Source organism: Dermochelys coriacea, chromosome 5 (assembly GCF_009764565.3).
Source record: "Dermochelys coriacea isolate rDerCor1 chromosome 5, rDerCor1.pri.v4, whole genome shotgun sequence".
NCBI lineage: Eukaryota > Metazoa > Chordata > Testudines > Dermochelyidae > Dermochelys > Dermochelys coriacea.
In genome coordinates, this window is record NC_050072.1 from 71013393 (window position 1) to 71029835 (window position 16443).

General features: G+C 39.9%; 1 protein-coding gene across 1 annotated transcript in view; it reads right to left on the reverse strand.

Moving 5' to 3' along the window:
- The window catches only part of TMEM232 (transmembrane protein 232), a 134125-nt gene that overhangs the window by 24662 nt on the left and 93020 nt on the right, over window positions 1–16443 (reverse strand). The window contains exon 12 of the mRNA XM_043515058.1: window positions 11782–12029. Coding sequence (XP_043370993.1) covers window positions 11782–12029 — 248 coding nt within the window. The remainder of the gene's footprint in view (window positions 1–11781; window positions 12030–16443) is intronic.

Here is a 16443-nt window from a genome sequence, read left to right on the forward strand (position 1 = left end):
CTCTGCAGAGCAAGTGGGGGAAATGATTGGCAATGCCCAAAAGATGGGGGCAGAACCAGGGAATAGTTGTCCTGTGCAACCTGTTCCCCTCCAACCACTGGTTGGAGAGAGAGAGATATATATATATAATAAAAAAAAATTTAAAAGAGAGAAGTTTTAAAAATGAAGCTGTTTTTATTATATGCCTGTTTAAAAGCCTCATCACTATATAAAAGGTGAATGGTAAAGGAAACCTTAACCTGGGTAGTCAGGTACACTTGTGCTACACATAAAATATCTATTACTAAGCTGTTGTTAACATAATGGAGAAGCAAACAACTAATAACAATCTCCAATTACTTCTAATGTGTATGTACTCTTAAACTCGCTTGGTTGTTTTAGGTTTCATAGTAGCAGCCGTGTTAGTCTGTATTCGCAAAAAGAAAAGGAGTACTCGTGGCACCTTAGAGACTAATAAATTTATTAGAGCATAAGCTTTCGTGAGCTACAGCTCACTTCATCGGATGCATTTGGTGGTTGTTTTAGAGTCATATGCTAATATGAAAGTGTATTGTAATGAAAATACAGCAAGCTCCTCCCCTCACATTTTTGGTTCTGTATGCTAGGCTTCAGTCTGAAGCAAATATTAGACCCCAATATTGAAGGGCTTATGATAAGAAACAGACACCTAGTGGGCTAAATTATTACAGTTGTAAAAGCGAGGAGATAATTGGGCACAGTGCATGTGAACTGCAAACCTGCTATGTGTTTGACTACATCTCTCATATCCATCCTGATTTTTATCCAGTCTCTCTCCTCACTGTATGCTCTATTACTGATTTACCATTTTTTTTTTACACTAAGCACTCTTACATGGCTCTCTCCATTGATAAAAATGACAACTGCTCTTGTTAAAATAACCTCTTTACAATGCTCAGAATGATTGACCTGTTGGCGATGAGAATAATTACAACACTAAAATACGAAGAGTTTAATTGCTCTCAAAATTGGAGTTGACAAAACTATTTACTCTTCCTGTTAAAGTTTCCTCTCACTATCCACACCCACAACACTGATGAAAATGCTTTCAAGGACACCTGGCTGATTTCTAGGGGCCAGATTCTGCCATCCTCACTAATGCTAAGTATTATCTTACTGTGTGAGGAACCCTCACTGAGATCAAGATTACTAGACTGCTAGAAGGTGCTACTCCTTGTAAGCAAGGGCTGCATAACCTGGCTCTAGGTGAGAACAGCACTGTGCTAATCCATTATCTGCAATATGATATGGCTTCCATCGTTTACCACATTGGAGATGATAAAAAAATCCAAACTCCTATGAAATGAATAAAATAATAATTCTATTGGAATAGTCTCCTTGCTTATCGCTACTCTAATTTCATGCTTCATAACAATGATTCTTGAAACATCACTTTTCCTTTACACAATCCTGCTCCCACTGAAATAAGTGGGTAAATTCTTTTCGGACCCATTTACGCAACCGATACTTCCCAGCAAGTAGCACTTGCTCGTGTATAGTCCCAGTTGAGCTACCCATGGGAATGAGTGCTACTTAGCACAAGTAAGGATTTTGTAGAATCCTACATCTAAGCAACATTTGTGTCAGCATCTGAAAAACAATATTTAACAGATCAGAGGAAACAAAAATAGGGTATTACAAACAAGTTTCTTTTTGGCCTGGCAAAAATCAAGAAGTGCTGCTTTTCTAAGGGTGTTTTTTGTTTTGTGTTTTGGTTTTTTTTTTTTTTTAAGTGACATACTGTTAGGATGGTTGTCACAGTTGCTGTACCAGGCTGAATGTATTGTTCATAACAAGACTCGATGAAAAGACAGAGGCAAGGAGGATCTGCTGGAAAACAATTCCACAGATGACACATTTGTTTGTGTGATATGTTTTCACTGAGTTGCCTCTATATTCTTGACATTAGAATGGCTAATGGACAACTTGTTCAACTGGGTGACTGCTTAGAATATTTTACTTGGAAACTTGGGGACAACAAGCACATATTCCTGCCTAGAAATAGGACAGCTGAGAAAAATGAGAATATATAGAATTTATCACTATATAAGGCCAACAAAATAACTTTGGGTGGGAGGAATTCTCCTTATCTCTCGTTTTTCAGTCTGTGTGGGCATCTTAATGTTAGCAATGGGTTTGCCCCTTTGTCTGAACTTTCTTTTATCTGAACAAAAAGAAAAGGGGTGGGGGAATGACAGCTACTGTGCTCTGGTTAACAGTTAAGTATGTAAAGCATTCATTTTACATATGATGGATGCTTAACAATTACTAATCTTAAATTGCAGTGGCACAGCTGGAGAGGAAAGTGGAAACTGCTCAAGAAGATAAATGAATGACAATTTATTAAAGATACATGGTTAGCGCTTGATGCAGCTCTACTCTTTTATGGAACAAGTAGTGGATGAGTGGAAGAAGACCTGAATCGCTATAAGGAGAGACTGAAAAAGGGAGACAAGTAACTGGGGGTTGGAAGGGAGCTGTAATATACAGTGTCTATTTCCAGCTGAAATGCAATGTGGGCATGCCACATAAGGATAATAAGGATATTACAATTTGAAGATGAGAAAGAAAATAAAGGGGTTTTGTCCATTGTGTTGGAAAGAACAAGCAGAGAACTCAGCAAGTAGGTAGGAGGAAAAGTTAAAGATGTTAAAGTGAAATAGATAGTGGACCAAATTGTGCTCACACTTGCATCCATGCAATTGCTATTGAGTCACTGACATCTAAATGCTTCTGACCCTATGAGATAAGATCCTGAAGCATTGCGTATAACAGATGTTTTGCCAGTGACTTCAATGAGAGCAAGTTTAGGCCCAGGGTATGTAATGAGACACCTATGGTCTTAATTATCATTATTTTTTTGTTTTTAACAGAGCAAAATCAAGCCCTTAGGGCTAGATCCCCAAGAGATTTGGGCATTGCAATGCTAAGTATTGCAGCACCTAACTCTTAGATTACTCTTCTGCTTAGTAGAACAAGCAACACTGAGTTAGGTCCTTGATTTCTTATGCAATGCCTGGGGTGAATCAGGTGCTTAAGAATGGGATTCACAGAAGCCAGCACATTGAGCAGGGAGCTGCCTAAACTAGCTAGTAGAAAATGCTGAGGAGGGGATGTGGCCTTAAACCCTGCCCCTCAGAGGGATTTAGGTGCCTAACCCTACTCAGGCTTTATAGCTGTGAATGCTCTGCTGGAGTTGTGTGCCTAAGGCAGGCTAGTCAGATTTTGTGCAAAACAAACAAACAAAAACAAACCCTGCAAAAACTGGGGAGGAAATGGTGGCCCCCCCCATAACCTGTAGCCCAGTGGTTAGAGCACTTCAGCCAGGATGTAGGCACTCTGGGTTCAAATCTCCGCTTTGTCTGACATAGAGCAGTGTTTTGAATCCCATTTCCCAGGTGAGTGCTGTATGGGGCTATGGGGTATTCTGAGGGCAGGACTCTCTCAATCTCATGTTGAACATGTGCCACTGTATGTAAATCATTAAATATTCATTGGGCAAGAGTGAGGTGACTGTATAGCAAAGTGGTTAGCACAGTCCTGGGGTGGGACCCAGGTTCCAATCCCTGTGCATCAATGTATAACTAATCATTTATATAATGTGGAACAGCTTCAACAGGAGAGGTTGCCAATCCACCTGAAAACACACTATAACCCAGTTGTTGTGGCACTCGTGTGGGAGGTGGGATTCAAGTCCCTGCTCCATTTTAGACAGGGTGTGAGGATTTAAACCTGCATCTCCCACATCCTGGGTGAGTTTTATAACCACTGCACTGTTAGGTAGGAAGAGTGTAAGAGGAGATGGCCCCTTGAGTGGATTTAGTTGTGCTCTGTGCATGCTTCCTGGATCAAGCCCTGAAGGCAAGATAGATGGGGAAACACCTAGTTTGCGAATCCCACTGGGACTAAGACATTAATTAGAGACCAAGCTGCTGGATGCTGTCAGGTGGCTGTGTAACTGCCCTGCTGCTGAAATTCAGGCATCTGGAGGACTATAATGAAGAACACACAGGCACCTAGAGGGTTAGGTAGCAGCTGACTGATTCTGTGAATGCTAGTGGTACCAAAATGTTGGACTTTGCCTCCTAAAGTGGCAGTTATAAACCTAAGTCATTTTGTGGTCAAGCCTTTAGTAACTTACAATTTTAAAACATGGCCTCAAGTATTAATATCTGACAAAACACTTGAATAAAAGAAATGCTTTAGTAAAAATTTTCTTAGTGCTAGCTTACTTGTGCTACTTTTCTAGACCCTATCATGACTTCTCTCAGACCTATTTGCTTATTTCAAAGAAATTTTCTAAGCACATGCATTTAAACAAGTTGCCAGCTAGCCTTTCCCATGTCAGGAAATGAAGGCCAAACTCAGTAAAGATATGTCACACAGATAGATGTCCTCTTAAAAACTCTTTCCTAGCACTCTTCCTTTCCCCTGACTCTTTTCATTAGACCTATAGTAGTTCAACTAAATCAAGTTTGCTGTCTATAAGGATGGTGCTGATCTAGCAGAGGGCTTAGTTTATGGACAGTAGCCTAGAGAAGTCTTAGAATGTTGCATAGCTCTTTTAACCCCTACTCTCCCAGAAGGAAGGGGTACACTTCTGGTCTCCCAGGTTTAAGAAAGATTAATTCAGCTGGAACAGATGCAGAGCAGGACTACTAGGGTGATCAGAAGAACGGAAAACCTGCCTTATGAGAGGAGACTTAAGGAGGTTGGCTCCTTTAGCTTAATAAAATAAAGAATGAGGGGAGAGATGATTGCTCTCTCTATAAATACATCAGAGGGATAAATACTAGGGAGGAAGAGGAATTATTTAAATTAAGGGCCAATGCTGGCACAAGAACAAATTGATATAAACGGTCCATCGGTAAGTTTTTTTTGTCTGACTTCAAGCCTAAGGTTTCTAACCATAAGAGGAGTGAAGTTTTGGAGGAGCGTTCCAAGGGGAGCAGTGGGGGCAAAAAACCTAATTTGTTTTAAGACAGAGTTTAAGTCATAGAGGGGATGGAATGTTGAGATTTCCTACAATGCCACATGGCCCATCAGCAACAGCTAGTAGCTAATATCTCCAACAGCCAGAGATGGGACACTAGATGGAGAGGGCTGTGAGTTATGTGGAATTCTTTCTCAAGTGTTTGGCCAGTCAATCTCCTCCACATGCTCAGGGTCTAACTGATCACTATATTTGGGATCAGGAAGGAATTTTCCCTGAGCTCAGATTGGCAGAGATCCTGGGGGCGAGGGGGTTCACTTCCTTCTATAACGTGGGGCATGGGTCACTTGCTGGTTTTGAATTAGAGTAAATGGTGGATTCTCTGTAACTTGAAGACTTTTAAATCAAGATTTGAGGACTTCAGTAACTCAGCCAGAGGCTATGGGCCTACTACAGGAGAGGGTGGGTGAGGTTCTGTGGCTTGAAATGTGCAGGAGGTCAGACTTGGATGGTCACTTCTGGCCTCAAGGTCTATGAGTCTGCAGGTAGTTAGAGGCATTGGCTGTGCAGGGGTCATGGGCCGTTGACTCACCTTGTTTCAAGTCAGCCTCCACCAGCAGGGCTCCTGGGGTACATCTCTCCTACCCTTTTGCTCATAGTGATAGGTAATTTTTACCTTCTCATGCTAGCAAGGGTGAATCAAGCCAAACATATCCAGTCTCTCATAGCCATCTTTCTGAAGAAAGAAAAGGAGTACTTGTGGCACCTTAGAGACTAACAAATTTATTTGAGCATAAGCTTTCGTGAGCTACAGCTCACTTCATCGGATGCATTTGGTGGAAAATGCATCAAACATGGCTGCTACTCTGAAACCTTTCTGAAGAAAGACACCATTCTACAGTGTCTCAAACTGGGGGTTAGGATTCCTCAGGGGGTCACAACGTTATTATGTGGAGGGATGTGAACTGTCAGCCTCCACCCTAAACCCCACTTCACCTCCAGCATTTATAATGTTTAATAGGGTTTTAATTTATAAGGGGTGTCATACTCAGAGGCTTGCTGTGTGAAAGGGGTCACCAGTACAAATGTCTGAGAACCCCTGCTGTAGAAATAGCTAGAAAATGGAGCAAATGTATTTATTGCCTGGCCAGAAAGGTAAACGGTTTGCATTAAACCTTTTCCATCTGAATTTTTTTAATACTCTTTTTTCAGATGCTAACACAGTGAGGCAGTCTATCAAAATTAGTATCCACTGCTGGTATGATTTTTTCCTTTGTTTGGAAAAACAAAGCTATAAAAATACATATTTCTGCACATTATCAGGTCAGCAGAACTTGTACTGACTGGTAGGGCCAGGGGCAGAGGAGGGATGCACACACATCTGGCTCTAGTGTTTCTGTATTTAAACTTTAGCAAATACAAGCATGACTATGGACCTCTAGCTGCTCCTTTTTGACTTCCATGTGCCTCTCTTTGGCTGTTAAATGAGTTTTCTTATCACACCTAACACAGGCCAGCATGGTAACTGAGAAGAGTTTATGCAATAAATAACCTTTGACTGGAACTAAAGGCTGAAAGCAGCTACTCAACATACTTATTTGTTTAGAAATATATAGTGTCACCTGTCTCTAAAGCAAGGTGCTATACATCAGTAAAAACACTCAATAACCACTCAACAGGCTAACAGCACAGCTGCTTGTTTTATAAACCACATTCCTTATTATAAAGTTCAATGAAAAGCCTGCCTAAACAAAAAGCTTGTGCTGTTCCTTGATGTTTGCTGAGCAGGTTCAGATGGACCGCTAGCCTGAGTAGGTTCCTCATAATGGTCTGACTGGAACTGGTTGTGGGAGTGATCTGGCAGATACTTACTCCCAGAGCAGGATATAAGGGAAGAGATGGTTTCTCAGATAGCTTTGGTTTTAACTGACACCTCCACCTGCTACTGAATATCTAGTGCAGATCACTGAGGGCTAGTGTTATGCCCTCAAATGTTTGCTACATTCCAGGGGAGTAGCTGTATGAGTTTGTCCTTTTCAAGGGTTGCTCTAAGCAGAGTGCATGGTAGTACTCTAGCCTTGAGTTACAAAGGCACAGACCTCTGTGAGGAGGTCTGTGTTGAGGAGGAACAGCAGCACACCGGGATAACCATAGATGAAAATTGCACTTGTGTTGCCCAGCTGTCACCTGAGAATCCAAAAGCAGTGAAAGATCCAGAATGATTAAGAAGACTGCAAACCACATCAGCAAAGTCTAGACAAACACTCTGATGCATAACCAGGATTGACAATATACCTTCACCCTTCTTTCAAGATAGAGTAGATATTGGGCAGCTATGAGCATGGAAATAACTATGGCCCTGCTTCCTCTGATCTGCTAATGTCACTGTGTAAGCAGGGCAAAGTGGCCAGAGATAGCTAATGGAGATTTCTTTCTTCACAGAGGAACTCCGCACTAGTGGGAGGCTGGTGGATGTGGCTCCAGTATAAGGAGAGGGAAGCAGTATACTGGTGTGGGGAAGGGCCAGGGTAGGGAGGAAGTGGGGGGTGTGGTAGAGTAGTTAACCTGCTGCTTTCTTACACCAGTGCTGGATGATGACTAAAGATCAAAGAGTTCCAGCTGGTTCTCAGATGCAATAGAAAATCAAGTACGTAGTGTCTCAGCAATTAGGTTTATAGCATTTTGCAATATGTGAGATGTTTATCACTCTCTTTTTGTCAGAGCCCTGCTGCTGTACTTAGTCTGCGGCATGACTCAGTGTGGGGGTTGGTTTGTTTTTTGTTATTAAATCAGTAATTAACCTGCCTTTCACTTCATTGAGAGGCAGGTTACAGGACATGAAGGTGCTGCAATCCCATCTCATATCTGTAATTTCCTTTCCCTTGTGTTCTCCCATGCATAATATTTTGAAGCAGCTGAAAAGAAGATTTTTAAATCAGTTTGTTGTAGTGAGTTGGACATGGAGTTCCTATTGCAGTAAGAATATTGGCCCAGATCCTCAGCTGGTGTAAACTGGCATGGCTCTATTAGCTTCTCTTGCCCCTGACTCTCCCTCCCAGCTCCTTTACACTGCTGCAACATCACTGGCTACGTGGGGATTCTCCTAGTGTAAGGGGAGTATCCAGGTGGCCACCCTATGGCCTGTTGCCAAATGGAGGGGATATGTCAGAGCATGCCTGAGAGAAAAGGGGCACGTCGAGAGCATCACTGTACTCCAGTGATCCCTGTGAGCCTGAAAAGTCTCTTGAGATGGGAGAGATGTTGCAGACAGACACAATTTAGAGCAGCTCTCAGGCCTATTTGCTCGAGTTGAGAAGGGTGCCTGCCAAAATGAGCCAACTGATGAAGAGGGCTGTAGGCAAAAGTTGACAGAGGCCTAATTTAACTTGCACTCCATGTTGAGCATCACATAGTTTTAGGCTTCGAAGAGAAGGTTCAAGCACTTTTACAAGGGATATTATTGGCTTCAGGAACACTGCAAATCTAGGTCATGAGGGTCTGAAAATCCATTTCCACAAACTTGTTTCTGCTCAGTAAGCCTACCAGGCTACATATTGCTTTCAGAACCTGAATTACTGTAATTGTTATGAATTATTTTCTGGATCTTGAATCAGCAATGCATGACTTCAAAAACTAGCATCAAGAATTTCTGGATTACATTCCTTCTTCTTTAGGCAACAGACAGTAGTCATACTTCAATTCAGATCTGACACACTTTTCCTTTGATACATGTAAGAAAAGTCATGCTTTATTTATTGTCAGAAGCTGTCACATGTTTATATGGAGCTGTCTCTTCTGAGGATATTTTCACCATTGCTATGCGTTGGTTTCTAAGAATTTACCATCCTTCAAAAGGCCTAGCTTGTCAGGATTATTTGTAGCTGAAAGAACATTGTGGGTTTTTTTGTTTAATATCCTTTAGTCATTAGAGTATGACCTTTACTATGCTAGTCTGAAGTGAAGTTGTATAGATATTTAATTCATTTGAGTTAGAAAGTGATGTTTCATACTGACCTTGGACATGCTTTCTATTTTAATGCTAAATTGTTCTAAGTGAAAGTAACTTCTTAATTACATAATAGCAATTATATAATGCCTTCCCCCTTCAAGGAATGAAAGTATTAACTAACCTAACACACTATAGCAATTCAGAGATAAAATGAGAAATGAAGTATGGCACAGAAAAAATCTGTGTAGCACAAACAAGTAAAGAAAATTGATATGTACACTGATCATATTGCAAAGTCCTTTCACATACACTACCATATATACAACTGAGACATTTTGATAATTTTTGTAACTTTTTGTACTAGGATTAGTAGTAAAATATTGGTATTTTGCCCATGCACTGCATCTTTTAAATTTGTGGCTCGACATTTCATTTCCTCCTGGAATAAAATACATGTTTACTAATGTAAGTGAGATCCTTGGTGTTACTTTCATATGTGGCAGGATGACAGAACTGGACCAAAAAGAGTTCATTTAAATCAGTGTACAGTCCTGAATGATCTTGTTTTATTTTGATTATTAGATACCTTCCTGAAAACTGGGTTGCTATATCACCTGATTCAAAAGGAACTGTCTTTCAAAAAGTAATAGCCAAAAAAAAAAAAAGTACATCAGAAGCAGGAAGTCTGCTAAACAACCAGTGGGGCCACTGGAGGATCAATATGCTAAAGGAGAACTCAAGGAGGAACTAAATTAATTCTTTGCATCAGTCTTCACGGATGAGGATGTGAGGATGGCTCAGGTTTGGAAATCTTTCTTTTTAGGTGACAACTCTGAGGAACTGTCCCTCTGACACCTACCTTGAGGTGTCAGAGGAGGTTTTGGAACAAATTGATAAACTAAACAGTAATAAGTCACCAGGATGAGATGGTATTCACCCAAGAGTTCTGAAGGAACTTGAATGTGAAATGGCAGAACTACTAATTGTAGTCTGTAATGTATCATTTAAATCAGCTTCTGTACCAAATGACTGGAGGATAGCTAATGTGACGCCAATTTTTAAAAAGGGCTCCAAAGGTGATCCCTGCAATTACAGGCTGGCAAGCCTGACTTCAGTACCAGGCAAACTGGTTGAAACTATAGTAAAGAACAAAATTGTCAGACACCTAGATGAACATAATTTGTTGGGGAAGAGTCAACATGTTTTTTGTAAAGGGAAATCAAGCCTCACAATCTACTAGAATTCTTTAAGGGGGTCAACAAACATGTGGACAAGGGGGATCCAGTGGATATAGTGTGCCTAGATTTTCAAAAAGCCTTTGACAAGGTCCCTCACCAAAGGCTTTTAAGCAAAGTAAGCTGTCATGGGATAAGAAGGAAGATGCTCTCATGGATTGGTAACTGGTTAAAAGATAGGAAACAAAGGGTAGGAATAGTCAGTTTTCAGAATGAAGAGAGGTAAATAATGGTGTCCCCAGGGGTCTGTACTGGGACCAACATATTCATAAATGATCTGGAAAAAGGGTTAAACAGTGAGGTGACAACATCTACAGATGAAAAAAAAATTACTCAAGATAGTTAAGTCCCAGGCAGACTGTGAAGAGCTACGAAAGGATCTCTGGGCAACAAAATGGCAGATGAAATCCAATATTGATAAATGCAAAGTAATGCATATGGCAAAATGTAATCCCAACTATATAATATATAAATAAATAAAATTATGGGGTCTAAATTAGCTATTACCACTCAAGAAAGAGATCTTTGAGTCATTGGGGATAGTTGTCTGAAAACATCCATTCAATGTGCAGCAGCAGTCAAAAAAGTGAACAATGTTGGGAATCATTAAGAAAGGGATAGATAAGACAGAAAATATCCTATTGCTTCTATATAAATCCATGGTACACCCACATCTTAAATACAGCATCCAGATGTGGTTGCCCCATATCAAAAAAGATGTGGGAATTACAGAAAAGGGCAACAGAAATTATTAGGGGTATGGAATGGCTTTCGTATGAGGGAGAGGTTAATAAGACTGGGACTTTTCAACCTGGAAAAGACATGAGTAAGGGGGGAATACAATTGAAGTCTATAAAATCATGACTGATGTGGAGAAAGTAAATAAGGAAGTGTTATTTACCCCTTCTCGTAATACAAGAACTAGGGGTCATCAAATGAAATCAGTAGGCAGCAGGTTTAAAAACAAACAAATGGAAGTATTTCTGGACACAACACAGTCAACCTGTGGAACTCCTTACCAGAGGATGTTATGAAGGCCAAGACTATAACAGGGTTCAAAAAAGAACTAGATACGTTCATGGAGGATAGGTCCATCAATGGCTATTAGCCAGGATGAGCAGGGATGGTGTCCTTACCCATTTTGGCAAACCGAGTCTAACAGGGGATGGATCACTTGATTACCTGTTCTGTTCATTCCCTCTGGGGCACCTTGTATTGGCCACTGTGGGAAGACAGGATACTTGCCTAGATTGACCTTTGGTCTGACGCAGTATGGCCATTCTCATGTTAAAATAAATTCAGAAAGTCTTAAATTATATGATTTTGGTGTGCAAAATTTTTCCTTTTTAAAAAGACCTTATTCTTAAACTTGATAATGCACCAGGCTGAGATGACATACAGCCAAGCGACTGCAATGTAAAGCACACAAATCTTTCAGCATAAAAATTAGACATGGTCCAGACAAATTTTACTCCGAATATATTTTGCTGAACCTTTTCAGATGCTGAATTCAGGGGACTAGGGAGTGTTGTAAAAATATAAATGTCATTAACTTGGGATCTATATATCTTCCCCCTTATAAACAGAAGAATAAATGGAGTATGTGAAGGGGCAGGGACAGAGGTTTATATGTAGGAAACAAATACCTTAAAGAAGGAAGTGCAATTCTTTTTTCCACCTCACACTGCTCTGAGTGCCGATATTGCATAGGAGATAGCTTCTGCTTAGGTTTGCTTGGCAGAGGGATGTTGAGACCAATGGGTGGTAAGTAGACCTGGGAGAGTACACTGGCAACTCTCCAGCCCACATACTGGCAGGAAGTTAAAGTCCTGGGAGATGATGGAGCATTTGCACTTGAACTAATAAAAGGATTTGCTGGACCATTTGCCTCAGCCTGTTGAATGAAAAGAAAAACAAAATTAAACCTACCACAATAAACTGCTAGAAACAAGGTAATGGCAAAAATGATCTGGGATATAATCCATCTACAGAGAGAATTATAAATAAGGCATGTAGTGTTTTTCTGTTTTCCATGGCTCACTTTGATTCAGTGCTTCTCCTTTGAGTCAGTATATGGGGTGAGGTAAGGGACATAAAAGGTACACTATAGATCATTTGCTTACATTTATAGAATAAAATGATGAAAATAAGAATTCCTGCATTTTTTCCTTCTTTGGAAACATTAATAGGCACTTCTCAGTTTTAATAAACTGATACTTTTTATACCAGTTTAAATCTTATCTTTCTATACATATTTTTTTTTTGTCAAAAGAAACCTTTTTTACAGAGCCTCAATAACTCTCCAATCATACAAATAGGCATTCTGTAAACTTTCAGGGACATGGTTTGAAATATGGCCTCAAACTGCATGTGCAGTTTTGCATGCTCACCCGGAAGCATGAAAACAGGCAGTTTTGTGCACACACAATATATCAGAATTTGAGTATGTGACATACACATGTAAAATGTTCAATTCTAATTATTACTAATTTAGTTTTATATGTGCAAATAGAGGCACATGAAAAATGTATGCTCAGTTTCAGGAATTTGTCCCTCCCATTTAAATGGGACATTGTATGTGTCAATATACAGCTGTGCTGATATATATAAGTGTTTTGATTGAATGTCTGAAACTATCCCTCAGTCTAGAAGGATATTAGCTATACAAGAGATAAATTACAAACTCTGAATAGAGACAGGGTGCGTGAGGTAATATCTTTTATTGGCCCAGCTTGTTTCTCTTGCCAACAGAAGTTAGTCCAATAAAAGATATTACCTCTCTCACCTTGTCTCTCTAATATCCTGGGACTGAGATAGTTACAAAAACACTGCATACAAATTCAAAACATATTTTGGGAGGGGAATAACAATTTTTTTTGTTTCTTCTTAGTTTTTTTATATTTTAATAGTAAAAACCAAACCCCACTAGTATCATGTTTCTGTTCCTGTTACCTTGTTTTGGTGATGTCCTTGACTGTTTTTAATTAATTAATTTTCTTCTCTGAGGATGTTTTAACTTAAAGATGCCCATAAGGCATATTTTTCTTTGTCAGAATCTGGTTATAACCATTGATGCTCTTAGCTTCAAAATGTCACACAATGTTATAATTAGTCACTTTTTTATGTTCATAATATAATTTTTCATTCTTGAAAGTAAATAGGACATTGCATGCTGTCTATTCTGTTTTAAAATACCAATGACAAACTATTTACTGAATGTTATAAATTTTGTGCAGCCCTGAAGTCAGACTTCATTTTATATGCCTCTCAAGCCTTGTAATGGTAAACAGACTGACATTGATACAAAAACAGCTCTCTTTATTCCATCATACTACTTAGCATTACTGAAGTCTGATTTTTTTGGGTAACATTTAGTAATATCATTATGTAGGTACATTTAAACAATTAAGAAAGTTAGTAACTGTACAACTTTTCATTTTACTTCAGTTCCTAAACCTTTTAACTTTTTTTTTTATAGCAGCTTCTGCTAGTGACACAGCCATAACTATGTAGTGACAACATTTCCATTATAAATCCTGGTTTTGTTTCTATTTTCCCCAAGCATTTATAACTGAGGTGTAAATATTCATTCTATGCACAGACTCAGCATAGAATTTCTCATCAGATTTGTCTGTGTACAAATGTCATTTAAAATTTTTTGGCTGTCTTTAACAGAAAAATGGGAAAAATATTATAGCACTTCATTTTTTTGATACATTATGAACCCTTGTCTCTCCTCAGTAGAAGAACTATGAACATGGACTACTACTATGCAGGAGCTTGCTTTCCCCAGTGAATAGAGAATGTGTTCACTGTCAGTCACACCTTTTATTACTTTTTTCCATATACCCAAAAGAGAGCCTCTGGATTTAAGCCTGTGGCAAACAGAGCCCCTGTAGATTTTCCCCCATGTTCACAGAGAACTAATATGCAACCTCTTGCTTTAGGGTCAATATATTACGTTAGTCTCTCTGACAGTGACTCACCCTTTTCCCTGAAGGTGATTTCTACATGACAAGATAAGTGGTAATCTGCCCTTTTTCAGTTTTTAAAACCAAAACAAATATTTTTGTTCACTTTCATAGTTTTTCCAGCTCCTTCGTGGAGCCCTTACCAAACTCTGTCTCCCATTCTGAAAGGCCCAGTATAGTTACAATAACCCTTTTCTGGCATAGGAGACCTAGACTTAACTGCTCTTAGAACCCATCAATGCTGCACGTTGTGATGACCAAAGGGAGTTGCTAGAGTGATGTAAGCTAGTTCAGAACTGTCTGTGGCCATAACCCTCAGCTCCAAGCCAGTTCCTTTGTGCCATTCCTGTGGAGTGAAGGGACTAGAAAGCACCTGGATCTTCTCCCACTGTTAGGGTGTCCCCAATGCCATAGACACTTTCTGTGCCATCCTCCCAGCAGCCCCCAGCAAAGCAGAGCCAGGGTGGTTATTAGGTTGGAGGTGAAAATGGTGCATAACTAGAATACAGCTTTTCTCTATCAAGGTGGATGGCCCTTTGTAGCTACTGAAAGCTGTGGTTAGTCTAAAGCGGCTGTGGGGCTTTCTTGAGCTATGCCAAGGATCAAATTGCCCTCAGGTGGCAAGAAGAGTGAGAAGGGAACCCACAAATGCCCCGCCCAAAGTTGCACCCATTAGCTGTTAGAGTCCTCCAGCTTTAGCTGTGCCTGACTTGGTGAGACAGCCGAAAAATGAAGAACTTTAAATGACTGACATCTGTTTCAGTAAACAGCAATTTCTATCCTTGAACTACAGCACAAAACGTGGGTGTAAGGCAATGAATCCATAAGGCTGGCTGTCAGTCTGGAAAGTTATTTATCTTTTGTTCTTTCTGTACCCATTACTATAATGTAATTCAGTAGCATAAAATATAAATAACATAAAAAAATAAAAAGACAAACTACACAAAATATTAATGGTTCATAAATGGCAAGAATGAAGTCAGTTGTATATATGAGGAGTCAGCGAAAGTGGAGGAAAAGATCTTTCAATATTTCAGTCTTTTTAGTGGATGGTAGAAAGTATTTTAGACATGATGACTCTTCCTAGATGTTCCAGCATATGCTGTGGAATTGCCCATACAGTAAAGCCCTGCTCATTGCAGATCTCCCAGAACTATCACAATTAAAGCACATCAATTAACATTTGCTTATTATGCTAGTGTGTGTGTGTGTGGCAATTTTCTATTTTCCTCTCATATATTAGGGTCACAATTTAGTCTGGATAATTGATTTGCCAGATGAAGGTCTCAGTTTAAGGCTCTGTTTCTGCTTCTTTGTAAATATCTGCATTTATTATTTTTGGACCGAGTACCAATGCACATGTTTGAGTCTTGTTAGCAAATGCATATCCATAGCGTGATACTAATTTCACTGGCATGAATCTGGGAGTTTGAGAGGTTGAAAGCATCTGGTTTGACAGGATCCCTGGGGTGCAGCCTGGAACCGTGGGACTGCTGTGCCACCTTAACTTTCCAACCTGGGCTGTCTCTCACAATGCCTCCAGGTGCTGTTATCAGCACAACTGCATGTGTCTCACACCCAGCCAGATTTCATAAATGCTCCCAGAGCCACTCATGAATCACAAAGAGAAAGGCACCTGCCAAATCCCCCCACATCCCAGCACTGTATGTCAGGGATATAACATCTTGCACTGCTCAAGACAAGCAGTGAGAACTTAATTGGTTCACCGCTTCATCAATGGAAAGTGGACATAGGACTAGCCTTTGTAAACCCAAGCAGATTTCCCAGGCACTTCAGGCAAACTCACTGGTAAAGATAAACAGCAAAACAAGTTTACTGATGACAAAAGATAGCTTTTAAGCAATTATAAGTGATATGCAAAAAGTCAGAGTAGTTACCAAGAGAAAAGAAAATATATAAGCACGCAGTCTAAATTCTCAACCCTATTAGGCTGGGCAACTTCAAGATTAAGCGGTTTCTCTTACCCTACAGATATTGCAGTTCATAATACACAGGTGTGACACTATGCCCCAGTATAGGAAGAGAGCCTGAGACATAAGCCCTTGTATTAGAGACCTAGTCTGAGGTAGGACAGAATTTGGCATGAACAGGACTGATATTGCAGAAATGCACATTCCTAAGAAGTGCTAGTCAGAGTTTGTTCTCTAAGGTGCCACAAGTACTCCTTTTCTTTTTTTAGTCACAGAGTGCTCACGCAAAACACACCCTGATATCAAGTGGTACCAGAACATCCCGATATCCAGGATGGTACAACAACATTCCCCAAAGATAACTGGAACACATTGATGCCTCCTGAAAGATACGGTCAGGATGACA